Here is a 14,222-nt window from a genome sequence, read left to right as displayed (position 1 = left end):
ATCAGGCTGCAGTAATGGCTCTCCACCCCATGGTAGTTTTACAAGGCAATGCTCCCCAGAGCACCCCAGCTATCCTCCCCCTGCCCCTGGCCACCTCGATCATGGGTGGGACAGTGGCTCAGCCCCTTTCTCTCGAGGACCAAGGAGCCCCATCTCTGTGTCTGGCCACCTTTCCTGATTGAAATGCTGTGTTTTCATTCACTCTGGGACACGGACCAGCAGTGAGTCCTGTCCCTACTCACAGCTTCCTCCTATCTTTTGCTTCATCTGATCTGAAGTGTTTCTTTTTTTTTAAATTAATTTATTTTTTGTCTGTGCTGTGTGGCATGTGGGATCCTAGGTTCCCTGTCAGCAACTGAACCCACGCTCCCTGCAACGGAAGCGCAGATTCTTAACCAGTAGACCACCAGGGAAGTCCCAGAAGTGTATTTTAATCTTGTGGCCTCCACGTGTGAAACCTGACTAGTGTTCGTCACTGGCCTATAGCTCGTGAACACTTGGGAAGTGGCCTTGGCCCTGCCTAGGTGAGCACAGGTGCCAGATGGGGAGTTTCGGGGGCAGAGGGGCAAGTATGGGATCTCACTGGGATTCACAGCCCCCAAATCGTCACTGTTTTTTCTGGATCACAGACCCTGTCCTGGCTTCCTCTAATGAGCAGTCCATCCTAGAGGCTGGGAGGGCTGTCAGCTTCCCTTAGTTGGCAGGGAATCCAATAGGACTCCTGGTAGCTCTTCTTGCGGTAGCAGCACCCTGGCTGCAACGTGCAAGGTGCGTGGGTTATAACTTGAAAGTGAAAGTCGCTCAGTCGTGTTCGACTCTTTGTGACCCGATGGACTATACAGTCCGTGGAATTCTCCAGGCCAGAATACTGGAGTGGGTAGCCGTTCCCTTCTCCATGGTTATAACTTACATTTTGTTTAAATGCATAAGCACAGGGCAGCCAGCGGTTGTGAATGTCCGACTGTAAATCCCTGGGTCCAGGCTGGTGTATGTATGTGGCTGTCGTATAATATGGTGGTTTAGTCCCTAAGTTGTGTCTGACTCTGCGACCCCGTGGATCATAGCCCTCTAGGCTGCTCTGTGCATGGGATTCTCCAGGCAAGAATACTGGAGTGGGTTGCCATTTCCTTCTCTAGTCATATTATATATATATATATTTTTTTTAAACAGGGCTGCAGCCAAGCCTCTTTTCTTTTTTAAAAAATATTTGTTTGGCTGCTTTGTGTCTTAGTTGTAGCACTCGAGATCTTTGGTCTTTGTTGAGACGAATGGGATCTAGCTCCTTGACCAGGGATCGAACTTGTGTTCCCTGTATTGGGAGGTGGATTTTTAACCACTGGACCACCAGAAGGGTCCCAATAATTATTATAATAATAATTTATATTAGTATATCATTGATATCCTAAAAATGATATTATCTGTTGAGTGTTTATTTTGTGGCAGGCACTGTGCTAAGTGCCTGCAACATGTGGCCTCATTTAATCTTAGTCGCCTGTGAGTAATCCCCATTTCTGTCCCCATTCTGCAGATGGGAAAGCTGAGGCTTGGAAAGGGGAGGTCATTTCTGGGATCCACAGTGAGTGCCTGGCGAGGTCTGGATTCAAGCCCTGTTCATCTGGCTGCAGGCTTTCCTGCCTCCCTCAAATAATTTGGTTTGGGATGATGCCAGAGAGCTGAACTTCAAATCATCTCCCCTCTTTCCGAGTATGTTTTATTTTAAAATCGCATAAAAAGCACCCTGTTCTCCCCTGGAGAGAGCCATTCGATGTCTTGGAGGCTTTTCCGGCTACCTGTTCGCCGGTCTCGGACACAGACCTGAGGAGTTAGGTCCGAGGAACTGAATTTCAGCTGCTGTAGGTTTGGGGTTTCTTCCAGGGCTCTGGTGGAGGTGGCCCCAGGCTCGGGAACCTTGGGTGGCTGCCTCCCCTTCTTTTTTAAGGGAGCAGGCCTGGCATCTTCTCTGTGCCAGGGGCTGCCTGGCACCAGCCGTACATTTCGGGAAATCTGAAAAATAAACTGTAAATAAAACCATAACTCCACCCAAGACATCTGAGACATGGGCTGTCTTCCTTATTAACATGGCTCTATCCCCACTGTGGGTTTGGTTCTTGGGGGTCAGATGCCTGGGGTTGGGGTTTAACCTGAATGGACCCTTTTGTCTCTCTCTCTTTTTTTAAAATCTTTGTCCGGGAGGGTGGGCGTCCAGCTGGCATGGGGGGAGGTGCAACCGGAAGTGACTCGACCCACAGGAATGTGGGGTCTGGTCTTTCTCCATTCCACACCACGCTGTCTCCATATCGAGGATTCACTGGGCTTGTGGGCTCAGCTGTCGCTCTCAGCCCAGACAGCTGACTTCCAAGCAGCTCATTGTGTGTGTGTGTGTGTTGGGGGTGGTGGTGGGACAGATGTTGAGAATTCTCCTGTGTCACTGAATGCAGTGCAGCTCCCTGTTAGGGTGTGGAGGAGGTCACAGCCATCACGGAGACGAGGCTGGAGCTGGCACCAGGGGTCCATGCTCACTCTTCTGTCCTCTCAGCAGCCTTGGGGGCAGCGCCTGCCTCCACCTCGCTCTCCCCCCAGCTCTTGAATCAGAGCCACTCCAGGTTTGCCCTCTCCTCCCCGCATTCTGGGAGCCGGCTGCCGACACCTCATGCCCCCACAGGTCAGAGCCTGTGCTCCATCCAGCCTGTCTGGCGGGGCCAGCCTGGAATCACCATTTGCCTTTATCACTCAGCAGGGTGATTCGCCTTTATCACTTTTCATCAGTGTCACATGGGTGCCCATGGAAGGATGCTCCCATCTCTGCTGTGTGAGGCCAGCGGTAGTCAAAGTTCCTCAGAACAACAGTTCTAGTAGGAGAGAGGGAGGGAGTGATGAGGAATTGGCTCATGCAGTTACCATCTGCCTTCTGCAAGTTGGACACCTAGGGAGGCCACTGGTGGATTCAGTCTAAGTCTGAGGACTGAGAACCCAGGGGAGGCGATGCTAGTCCTGGGGCAGGAGGAGACCAGGGCTGCAGCTCAGGCAGTCGGGCAGAGAGAGAATTCTCCTTCCCTCTGCCTTTTGTTCTGTTCAGGCCCTCTCGGGACTGGAGGATGCCCACCCGCACTGGGAGATGATCTGCTTCTCCCAGACCACCAGGCACATGTTCATCTCATCCAGAAACACCCTCACAGACAAGGCCAGAAATAGTGTTTAGCCAAATATCTGGGCACCCTGGGATCCGATTAAAAATGACACATACAATCAACCATAGTGGTCTCTGTTATGGCTGGGGTGGGGCCAGGGGCTTTGTAGGAGTTTTGACAGCTTCAGGGCTTCTGACCCTCACTTCCCTCATCTATGAAATGGGGTGGTGGCACCTGCCTCATGGGCCTGTCACACTGAGTGAGTAGGAGAATGGACCTAAAGCCCATGGTTGTCATGGAGCCTTGGCGCTGGAAGTGGCTGTGGGAGCCCAGTGTCCACCTGGCCCTCCTTCAAGGACCCTCCAGTCCTCATCTCCTCAAAGCCTTACCAGTCACCCTAGCTCCCAGTGCTCACCACTCTCGGGAACTGCAAGTCAAGTGCGTCTCTTGCAGTGTTGTTTACATGGGGAGTGTGTGTGTGTGTGTGTGTGTGTCTGTGTCTGTCTTAGTCATTCAGTTGTGTCTGACTCTTTGCGACCTCATGGACTGCTTGCCAGGCTCTTCCGTCCATGGGATTCTTCAGACAAGAATACTGGAGTGGGTTGCCATTCCTTTCTCCAGGGGATCTTCCCAACCCAGGGATTAAACCCAGGTCTCCCACATTGCAGGCAGATTCTTTACCATCTGAGCCACCAGGGAAGCCCATTTACATGGTAGGTGAGTTCAGCTCAACCTGGGGCCGTCTTGGGGTCTTCCCCAGCCTTGAATAGTGGCAGGTATTTGCCAACACCAGGCCCTGAAAGACAGCCCTCTTCCCATCTTGTTGTCAGCTGTTGAGTCATCCTGCAGACCTGACGACTGTCTGCGTCCCTGGGGCTGGACAGGAAGACCAAGCCTGCAGGCTGCCCTGCTCAGGGCTCTGGAAACTTTCAAAACAAAGCTGACTGCATTCACTCCTGGTCGGTCATAGTTTAGAAGTGGGCTTGTGCAGTAAGTGATGAATGAATGAATGAGTCTCTCTGGCGGACTGCAGGGGAGGAGCTGGCATGTCTGACTCTAGCAATCTGGGTGCGTGTCAGACGGTGGAGGCTGCAGGCAGGTGTCCGGGTCCAGCCTGGGCCCGTCCTGGGCTGCAGGTTCTTCTCCAGCGTGTGTTGTTGTCCGCGGGGAAGGCTTCTGCTGGGCTTGCCCTGGTCGCCCAGACAGCAGACCCCAGGGCACCATGACCTTGGCAGCAGTAGGACAGCCACCTGCCTCCCCGTCTTAGAGACCTCTCGAGTTTGGTCGGCTTAGCACCTCAGCAAATCTGCTCGAGTTGGGACTTGCCTGCCTTGAGCCTCCCCAGGGATCAAGCGCTGGGCCGAGGGGCATGTGCAGGGAGGCAGGAGGCCGACTTCACCCGGAGCTCTGTTCTGGCTCCCTCCTGGGGGGCAGGGAGGGAGGAGAACAGCTCGCCCCCCACTCTGCCCAGTCCAGCCTGGCTTACCTCGTGTTGCAGACCCAGGACAGGGAAACCCCAGTTCCCAACAAGGTAGATGCGGGTTGTACCAGAGCCGGCGTGTGCCTGACCCGTGCCAGCACCTGTTCATCCTGCAGACAGTCCTGGCAGCCGGCACCCTGGAGCCCAGCCCAGGTTTTGGAGTTCGATGGACTTCACTTTGTTCTGGGCTCAATTCCTCATAGCTGTGTAGCCTCAGACAAGTGATGCAACCCCACTGAGACTTGGTTATCTCATCTGCAAAATGGGGTAATAAGGGTCGGGTGGGAAAATGTGCATCAAGGGTTTGACCCAGTGCCTGGTCCGCATCCAGACGGTGGAAGCTGTTCCTGCAGGTGGCCGCTGGGGCCAGGTGTTACCTGGGAGGACCTCTGGCCCCACAAGGAGTGGGTTTCTGGTTCTGAACCCCCTGACAGGAGCCAAGGTGAGGATATGCCCAGTGTTAACCTTCCTCTGGTGGCCTTGGGTGACCTTTGCCCTCTGCCCCTGTCTTTAGGAGTCACACGGACCTCCAGCGGCCGTCTCCGGAAGCTTGGTGACCCAACTGGCCCGGGTAAGTGGCTAGTTCAGCCTTGGCCCACTTGGTTCCTCTGGGGTCAGGAGTTACTGCTCACGGGCTCTGAAGAGACTCTGCCAACCATGACCCGGCCTGGGCCAAGGGGTGGGGATGGAGGGGGTGGAGGGGGTACGGGGCTCCACCTCTCAACCTTGGTGCCCCCGCTGAGTCTGTGTGACTTCTCCCCTCTGGGTGTCTCTGGTCTCCCAGACCTGAGCCCTGGTGTAGTCATCACAGGAACTGACCATACATCTTTGTGGTCACGTCCAGTGGCTGGGCCCAGGGCCTGAGCTCCATTCATGGCCTCTTGTCAGAGGACACTGGGGCCCAGGGGTCAAGGGACTTGCCCCCCTTGGAGATGACAGGGGTGTGCTGGGGACCTGCTGGGTGCCAGACCCAGGTTGGACGGGCAGAGGGAGAAGGAGGGGTTGTCCCACCGAAGCCCACCCCCCCCCCCCCCGAGCCCACGCCCCCACCTTCTTGATCACAGAATTTTTTGTGTTGGTGGAAATATTTTATATCTGCATCATCCAGGACCGTGGCCCCTGGCCACACGTGACTGGAGCACCTGAACTGTACGTTGTCTGTTTTATTCATTCATCTGCATAGAATTTAACTAATTTTATTTTGTATTAATTCCCACTTCGTATCGTCATGTGGCTGGTGGCTATGAAATTAGACAATTCCAGACCAGGCCAGCTCTCTGGGACCCCAGAATTCTGAACCCAGATGTTCCTGGGCCCACTTCAGGGGCTAGCCCAACCTCTCCCCAAGTCCGCCCTCTGGAGGTGACCCCTGCCAGTGGGCTGGGTACCGCTAGGCTTGAGTGGTGGCTGAGGATGGATCTTTGCAGGGAGTGGGGTCAGGGGTGGGACTTGAGGTGCCAAGGGACGTGCAGGCTGGCCTCCACACGAGTGTGTGGGAGGGACAGGAAGGGTGACGCAGGCAGGAGGCCTCTGGTCGGGAAATGAATCACGTCCGCAGTTAAGGGGAGGCTCCGCCCCCTGCAGACATGGGCCGCTAACCCCTGGGCTGCCTAGTTGCCGCTCTGTTCCTGGGAGCCTTTCTTGGAGCTCTTCGCCTCTGCCGCCGTCTGCCTCTCCATCTCCCTTCGTCTCAGTGCTGGGGGGGGCCCATGCGCTCCAGGAGCGAGGTCTCCGCAGGCTAGCTCCCTGGGCTGCGTGGACACAGTCTGCTCCTGGCTCTTACTTCCCTGTGCCCAAGGAGGCCAGTTCTGTGCCATCAGCACTTGGCAGCCATGACCGCAGCTCCACTTGGAAGCCTAAGGCATAATTTGCCCAAGCCCGAAGCTGCAAGCCGTGATCTGGGTTTCACACGGAGCCGCCTGCTGACACACGGAATCCTGTCTCTGGGGGCCTCTGTGGGCTCCGGCCCAGACACCCTTCCCTCATCTTCCCGGCTCTTGGCTCCAGTCCCAGCCTCCCTGCAGCTAAGACCTGGGTCCAGGCGGGGTTCTCTCCCAGACCCCCAGCCTCTCAACGCCCCAGTCCAGCTGACCTCACAAGAACCCCCATTTGGAGCTTGCCACCCCCTCCTCTCCTCTGTCCCTCCCTCTGCCTGATCCCGTGTGTCTGGACCCCACACCCATCTCCTCCCCAGAAGGCCAAGGGCCTTCTTTGTGATATCCCTTTATTTCAGGTTTTCACGAGACGAGTAGGGATGGCTGTTTCTGGCATGAGCCACATGGCCCATCAGCTTAGACTACCCATGGGTAACTGTATGGTCAGCTCACTCACTTTATGTCCTTTTTGTAAAAAAAAATAAATAAATAGAATAGTTGGACATATTAAAAAATGTGAAGGGGACTTCCCTCGTGGTCCAGTGTTTAAGACTCCATACTCCCAACTCGGGAGGCCTGGGTTCGGTCCCTGGTCAGGGAACTAGACCCCACATGCCATAGTATGTGCCAGAGACACAGACCTGGCACAGCCAAATAAATAAATACGTGATAAATATGGCTTTTAAAATGTGAAGAATATAATGACACCTGTACACCCAGCATCCCGCTTAAGAAATAAGGTGTTACAGGTGCAGCCCCAGCGCTCGGGTGACCCTCGTCCCCACTGAGGTGAGCACCCACCTGAATTCAGAATGGCTTGCTGCCGGGTGTGTCTGTACCGTGTGCTGCGTCTGCAGCCGACGCTCCGTCTGCTCCTGACACTGGCAGTGTCGAATCACGGGTGCGAGGGGCGATGGCTGCTGCCTTTTGCTTTTTCACGAGATGGGACGACCTTGAGGTTTGCCCACTTACCCACAGAGCTCTGTGTGGCTCTTGTGCTGTGCTGTGCGTAGTCGCTCAGTCGTGTCCGACTCTTTGCGACCCCACGGACTATAGCCTGCCAGGCTCCTCTGTCCATGGCGATTCTCCAGGCAAGAATACTGGAGTCGGCTGCCATGTCCTCCTTCAGGGAATCTTCCCAACCCAGGGATCGGACCCAGGTCTCCCGCATTGCGGGCAGATTCTTTACTGTTTGAGCCACCATGGAAGCCCAAGAATACTGGAGTGGGTGGCCTATCCCTTCTCCAGGGGATCTTCCCGACCTAGGAATCAAACCGGGGTCTCCTGCATTACAGGTGGGTTCTTTACCAGCTGAGCTACCAGTGTATCTCTTAAGTTTGTTTATTTGACCGCGGGTGGGTAGTGCCCCCGTGTGGGGAGGGCGAGTTTTCTACCCCTTGGCCAGATACTAGGGGTCCATGGAAGGTTTCTTCTGTTGCAGACACCGCTGGACACATTCTCCTGGGTCCCACGCATGTGTGTGTTCCCCTGGGCAAGTCGCCTGGGCTCTGGGGATGCTTGCCCTGGGCCCTTGCAAGTGGCTTCCACTCTGCTCTCCCTTTCTGTGCCCTGAGTAGCCACCCTGAGCGGCTGCCTCCCAGACCTGCCGAACTTTGCCCCGATTCCCACGGTACCCATGGCATTTCCCCTCTGTCTGTTTCCTCACCTCCATTGCCCGACCCATGCTGGTCTGTCCCCTGGCTGGGATCCCTGGGGCCTTCTCCTTCTGCCCTGACATCTGGTGTGTGGCTGGGTCCTGCTTTTCCTCCTTCAAGTGCTGCTGGGGGTGGTGGCCTCGTCCCCTGACCCGCCCTCGTCCCTTCTGTCGTGGGTTCAACAGTGCCAACCACCCCCGATTCATATTCACTTAGAACCTCAGAAAGCGACTTTATTTGGACATAGGGCTTTTGGAGGTTCAGGGCCTAGAGATGGGGTCATAGAGGAGTAGGGTGGCCCTAAATCCAATGACTGGGCTCCTTATAAGAAGAGAGACACGGACGCACAGGAAGGAGGCCACGTGAAGACAGAGGCAGAGATGGGAGCTTTGCGGTCACACGCCATGGGATGTCTGGGGCCACGGGAAGATGGACAAGGGAAGAATTTTTTCCCAGAGCCCCTGGAGGGATCACGGCCCTGCTGACACCTTGTTTGGCCTTCTGTCTCTAGAACTGTGAGAGAATTAATTTCTGCTATTTTTAAGCCACCCGGTATGTGGTGATTCGTTAAAGCGGCTGCAGGAAGCTAGCGCCCCTTCCCTCCGAGATCGAGAGTGGTCTCCACCCACCCACGCAAGGCACTCTCTAAAATGCCACTGTCTGGGCTGTGTCTCTGTCCTTATAGGGGGTGCCCAGCGTGAGCTCCCGGCTGGTGTCCCTGCGGCCCCCTCCCCACCCCGGCTCACACACCCCTTCCTGCGGGGAAGGGCCCCGCCCCTGTCACTCAGCTGCACTGCCTGCCTGCTATCGCCCCCACTCCACCCCCACCGTGGACAGTATGGGGGCGTGTGGCTCATTGCCCACCCTTTCTCCAGGGCAGTACAGAAGGCCCCCCTCCCTGTCACCAAGGGAGGGGGGCGTGTCCTTTGCAGGCGGCGGCGGGGGGGCTGGTCCAGGAAGAGACCTGGCCAGAGTCTTGGCCACTTTTCACCTGACACCTGGGCCCCCACAGGGATCCCCAGCTGCTGTCCCCCGCCCCCTTTGCTGACACCCTCTCCTTCATTTCTCATGTCTCAGCCTCGCCATCCACCTGGGCACGCGAGCAAACGTCTCAGTGTCGTCCTTGACCTCCGTGTCTCAGTTAGGCCTCCATGTCTCCCCTTATCCCCACCCTTTCTCCCCACCCTTTCTCTCCTCCCTGTCTGGTCCGCATCCGGGGGGCTTTACTAAGTTCCACCTGTGTGCCTGGGCTTGCGCAATGGGCTCCACGCACGGGATTCCTTAAAACAGATCTGGGCCTGGTCCTCTGACTGAGAGAACCTTAGTTTCCCTTGTCCCCACAGAGTAAAGGTGCGTGTGTGCTAAGTCGCTTCAGTCGTATCTGATTCTTTGCGACCCCATGGACTGTAGCCCGCCAGGTTCCTCTGTCCACGGGATTCTTCAGGCATGAACCCTGGAGTGGGTTGCCATGCCCTCCTGCAGGGGATCTTTCCGACCAAGGGATCAAACCCGCGTCTCTCACATCTCCAGCGTTGGCAGGGAGGTTCTTTACCACTAGCACCGCCTGGTAAACCCAGCCTAATGCCCCCAGTCCTGCTGGTCTCCCCCCTGTCCAGCCTCTCCCCTCCCTACCCCGAGGGGTCACAGCTCTGGAAGCTATCTCTTTCTAGGGTGATTTGGTCATTTGACCCAGCCTGTCCATCCTGTTAGCAGGTGGGCAGTGGGCATTGCTCTGTCCTCCCATCCCATAGGGCTGGGTGCTCTTACAGCACTTGGCAGGCAGGCAGTAAATGTTGCCGAATTGAACTTGATAGGAGAAGCTGGGTGGGGGGTGGGGGAGTGTGATTGGCCAAAAAAACATATTTAAAATAGAAACATCAGGCTTCTTTTACCTTGGCTGAGAAGTAGCTTTTCTCTTTGTTTGCTTATGGGGGAGAGGCTTATGGAAAATGCCAGGTCTCCAGAGAGGCGACGGAGGAGAGGCAGACCCTGCCCGACAGGGCAGCCTGTAGGCACAGTAGCTATTTTCATTTAAAGCATTTATTTAACACAAATTAAAAACTCAGTTCCTCAGTAGCATGGGCCACACTGTAGGCCCTCGTCAGCCACACGTGGCTGCCATATTGAACACGACAGAGACCATGGCATCTACATCAGCACAGAAAGTTCTCTGGGGTAGGGCTGGTCTGGATTAATCTACACACCCGATCCTCAAATCCCTTGTTCCTCCTGGGAGCCTTTATTGGGTGCCATGAGCAGGCAGAATGTTGGGATTTCCAGCGGGAAGTGAAAGACACCAGGCCTTTGGGGGAGTTTTGGTGTGTTCTGCAGACGTAGGGGCCTTGGGACAGACTCTCCTGAGGACTCTAGTCCCCACGCTCTTGGATTCCCCCTTGCTCTGCACAGGGAGCTGGGGGCCTTCAGGAATACAGCGCCAGCTCCCGGCTCCAGCAGGATGGGATGGATGGCTGAGCGCGAGGGCTGTTAGTGGTGGAATTTGGCCCCGTCTGGGCCGTCTCTCTCCCTTGTCTAGATTTCCTTCCACGCTGACCTGGAAGAACTCCCAAAGCAACAGGCCAGCCCAGGCTGTTTGCACCAGTAAACCCTGCAGCAGTCCCCAGGGCAGAGAGTAGCTGGATCGTATTTATTTAGGAACGGCCGAAACTTGAGGCACCATAAAAAGTGGAGAGAAGATTCCGGAGAGGAATGCGGCCGGCCCCAGGCCCAGAATTCATCGTCTTGCTCTGGGAGGCTGCAGGCGGCCAGACTGGGGCCGGCCCTGGAGGGTCTCGGCCGGCTGCCTGCTCTGCTGGCAGGTACAGTAGCCATGACTGCAGGACGGTCAGTGGGAGGGGGTCGGAGGGATGGAGCTTCTTTATTTTTAACTAAGGAAAGCGCACTTCAGTGGTTGAGTCGGAGGATGAGCAGGAAATGAAGGGAAAAGTCTGTTTTTAAAGTGAGCGGTTGGTATCCCCCACTTTGTTGGTGTTTAGTTGCTTAGTCGTGTCCAACCCTTTTGCGACCCCATGGATTGCAGCCCACCAGGATTCTCTGTCCCTGGGATCTCCCAGGCAAGAATACTAGAGTGGGTTGCCATTTCCTTCTCTAGGGCACTTCCCGACCCAGGGATCGAACCCGCGTCTCCTGCACTGGCAGGCCGTTTCTTTGCCACTGAGGCAGCAGGGAAGCCCTGCGTCTCCCATAGGTAGGAGGCAATTATGGAGGATTCTCGAAGAAGGTACCTGCTTGAGGGGTGGGAGAGGTGAGAGGTGGCAGGAAATCTGAGCCCAGAGCCTCAGAGAGTGTCCTTTCAGCTAGAATCCTCTCCTCCCACCTCCTCACAGGCCCCTCCCCAGAATGGGCCCCAGGAACAAGAATGTGCCCGTCTTGTGGACCCCCTTCCTGAGGCCCCTGCTGCCCGTGTCAGAGTTACCTGGAGCGCCTGCCCCCTTTTCACGGCTGGGTCAGCCCAGGCCTCCTGGACTGTGTTGGGAGTTCAGGGCTCATTGGGATCGCCTCTTACTCCTGTGTCCCCTCCAGCTGGGTGCGGGGGCTTCGTGGAAGGGGACTTAGTGCTGTCTTCACAGATAAAACAGGCCTCACTCTTCCTCTTTACCTGCCCTGGGCCCCTCTCTAATGATGGTGACATCAAAAAGAAGGTGGCAGGGAGTATGCAGGTCACAGGGGCAGGTCTGTGGAGGTCAAGGGTAGAGATACTGCCTTTAGAACTGTCTGGAAGGGGCTGCTGGGCAACCCCATCCGGGCAGGCACAGGTGGCTGGGAACAGGGACTCGTTGACTGGCATAGGGGAGGTCCCCAAAGTTGTGGCCTGGGGTTGGGGAGGGCGCCCTCCCTCCCCGGGACAGCAGGCATCAATTGATTTGGAGAAGTGCTGGTTTCAAATGCTGACCCCCTCACTGGGACTGCTCATTGGTTTACTGCACTCATGTGCTTGGTGAATCTAAGACCAGGACAAAGTTTTTCAGAACCACAGAGCTCCCTCCGTGTTCTGCTGGAGGGAGGAGTCATTTGGGGAGCCCTGACCTGGCCAGTCGCCCCGAGTGGCCGATGCTGGGAACGAGGCCAGGACTCAGTAAACAGTGGGGGTCGGCTGCCCCTTCTCCCCTGCCTGGCCTCACGCTGCCTCTGCGCCCGGCCTCTGCACGGCTCGTAACTAACACAGCCCTGTCGGAGCCAATCGGTGCGGCCAGGTTTTCGGTTTCAAATTATCCCCTGCTTGGGCCAGCATGCTTGGAGTTTTAGGCATGACTGGGGACTGGACGTTGAGCCACACTATGCCGGGGCTGGGAGTGGGGCGGGAAGCGAGGGTCAAAGCTGCGCTCAGCAGCTGCACCAACCGCAGCAGCAAAATCTACGGCGTGTGCAACTGACGCCTGCAGGAAGTGGCCAGGTTACCCGAGGCCATGACTGCACTCCTCGTCCTGGCCCAGCCATCTGCCCACCACCCCCGCCAGCTGGCAAACTCGGGGAGATAGTGAAGGACAGAGGAGACCCAATGGACTGGTCTGCCGCCTCGTGGGGCTTCCTGGCCCTGATTGCTGCAGTGGGGATTGGAGTCACACAGCCCCCTGTCTTAAAGGGGTTTCTTTTTAAATCCGTTTTCTGTAGTTCCTAAGTGTAATGAGCATATAGTACATGTATAATCAGAAAAAAACAAAAACAGTTTTTTTCAGAATCGGAAAAGAGGTGAAGTAAGCGCATCTAAAAACCCTGCATGATTCCCATTGTTCTAGCTCGGTTGTCGGTGGTTGGTTTATTGTAATGCGTTAGAATGAAATACATTCACCAGAGAGCATTGCCCAGGGAGCCATGGCTCTTTTGTCCGTCTGTGGTACTTGTTTGAATCTCCTGTGGCTGCTGTAAATAACAAATTACCAGTAACTTGGGGGGCTAAAACCAGTAGAAATGTCTTCTCTCCCAGTTCTGGAAGCCGGAAGCCTGAAACCCAGGTCTCAGCAAGGCCCAGGTCCCTCCAAAGACTCCAGGGGAGAAGCTGTTTTTGTCTCTTCCAGCTTCTGGGGCTGCCGGCCTTTCTTGGCTTGTGGCTGCATCCCTCTGGTTTTCAAGGCCACCATCTCTGCATCTCTGATTGCTCTGTTTGAGCATCCCCTTCTGTGTGTGTGTGAGATCTCCCTCTGTCCCCTTCTTGAATACACATGATGGCATTTAGGACACCCCTCCCTCCCCACCTGTGATTCAGAATAGTCTCCCATCTCAAGTTTAGTTCAGTTCAGTCACTCAGTTGCGTCTGACTCTTTGCAACCCCATGAATCGCAGCACGCCAGGCCTCCCTGTCCATCACCAACTCCCGGAGTTCACTCAGACTCACGTCCATCGAGTCGGTGATGCCATCCAGCCATCTCATCCTCTGTCGTTCCCTTCTCCTCCTGCCCCCAATCCCTCCCAGCATCAGAGTCTTTTCCAATGAGTCAACTCTTTGCATGAGGTGGCCAAAGAGTTTCAGCTTTAGCATCATTCCTTCCAAAGAAATCCCAGGGCTGATCTCCTTCAGAATGGACTGGTTGGATCTCCTTGCAGTCCAAGGGACTCTCAAGAGTCTTCTCCAACACCACAGTTCAAAAGCATCAATTCTTCGGCGCTCAGCTTTCTTCACAGTCCATACATGACCACTCTCACATCCATACATGACCACTGGAAAAACCATAGCCTTGACTAGATGGACCTTTGTTGGCAAAGTAATGTCTCCCCCCATCTCAAGATCCTTCACTTAATTGGACCTGCAATGACTCTATGCTAACAAGTTCCCATGTACAGGTTCAGGGGATTAGGTTATGAGATCTTGTGGGGGGGAGCATTATTCAGCCTACAGGGTGCCCCAAAGCTGCTCGAAACACCTCTCCTCACTGTGCAGGTGGCCGGCTTTGGAGCTGTCCTCCAGACTCTGCTGGGAGCTGCGATTCGGTGTCTCCCAGAAGGTGTCGGCCCCCACTCCCACCCCCAAGAAAATGCCCTTGCCACTTTGTTGTTCTTGCTGTTAGACTCTTTGTGACCCCGTGGACTGCAGCACACCAGGCTCCTCTGCCCTTCACTGTCTCCCCGAGTT

General features: G+C 55.5%; 1 protein-coding gene across 2 annotated transcripts in view; it reads left to right on the top strand.

Moving 5' to 3' along the window:
- SEPTIN9 (septin 9) overlaps positions 1–14,222 on the top strand; it is a 179,409-nt gene that overhangs the window by 15,074 nt on the left and 150,113 nt on the right. Inside the window, exon 2 of one of the 2 annotated variants that reach the window (XM_019981505.2) lies at positions 5,123–5,179. The exons of the other annotated variant lie outside the window; for it this stretch is intronic. Coding sequence (XP_019837064.1) covers positions 5,123–5,179 — 57 coding nt within the window. The remainder of the gene's footprint in view (positions 1–5,122; positions 5,180–14,222) is intronic. 2 annotated transcript variants of the gene reach the window in all.

The sequence above is a fragment of the Bos indicus genome, chromosome 19 (genome assembly GCF_029378745.1).
Source record: "Bos indicus isolate NIAB-ARS_2022 breed Sahiwal x Tharparkar chromosome 19, NIAB-ARS_B.indTharparkar_mat_pri_1.0, whole genome shotgun sequence".
Taxonomy (NCBI): Eukaryota; Metazoa; Chordata; class Mammalia; order Artiodactyla; family Bovidae; genus Bos; species Bos indicus.
Note: the sequence above shows the minus strand (reverse complement) of the source record. Positions and strands in the feature narration are given on the sequence as shown.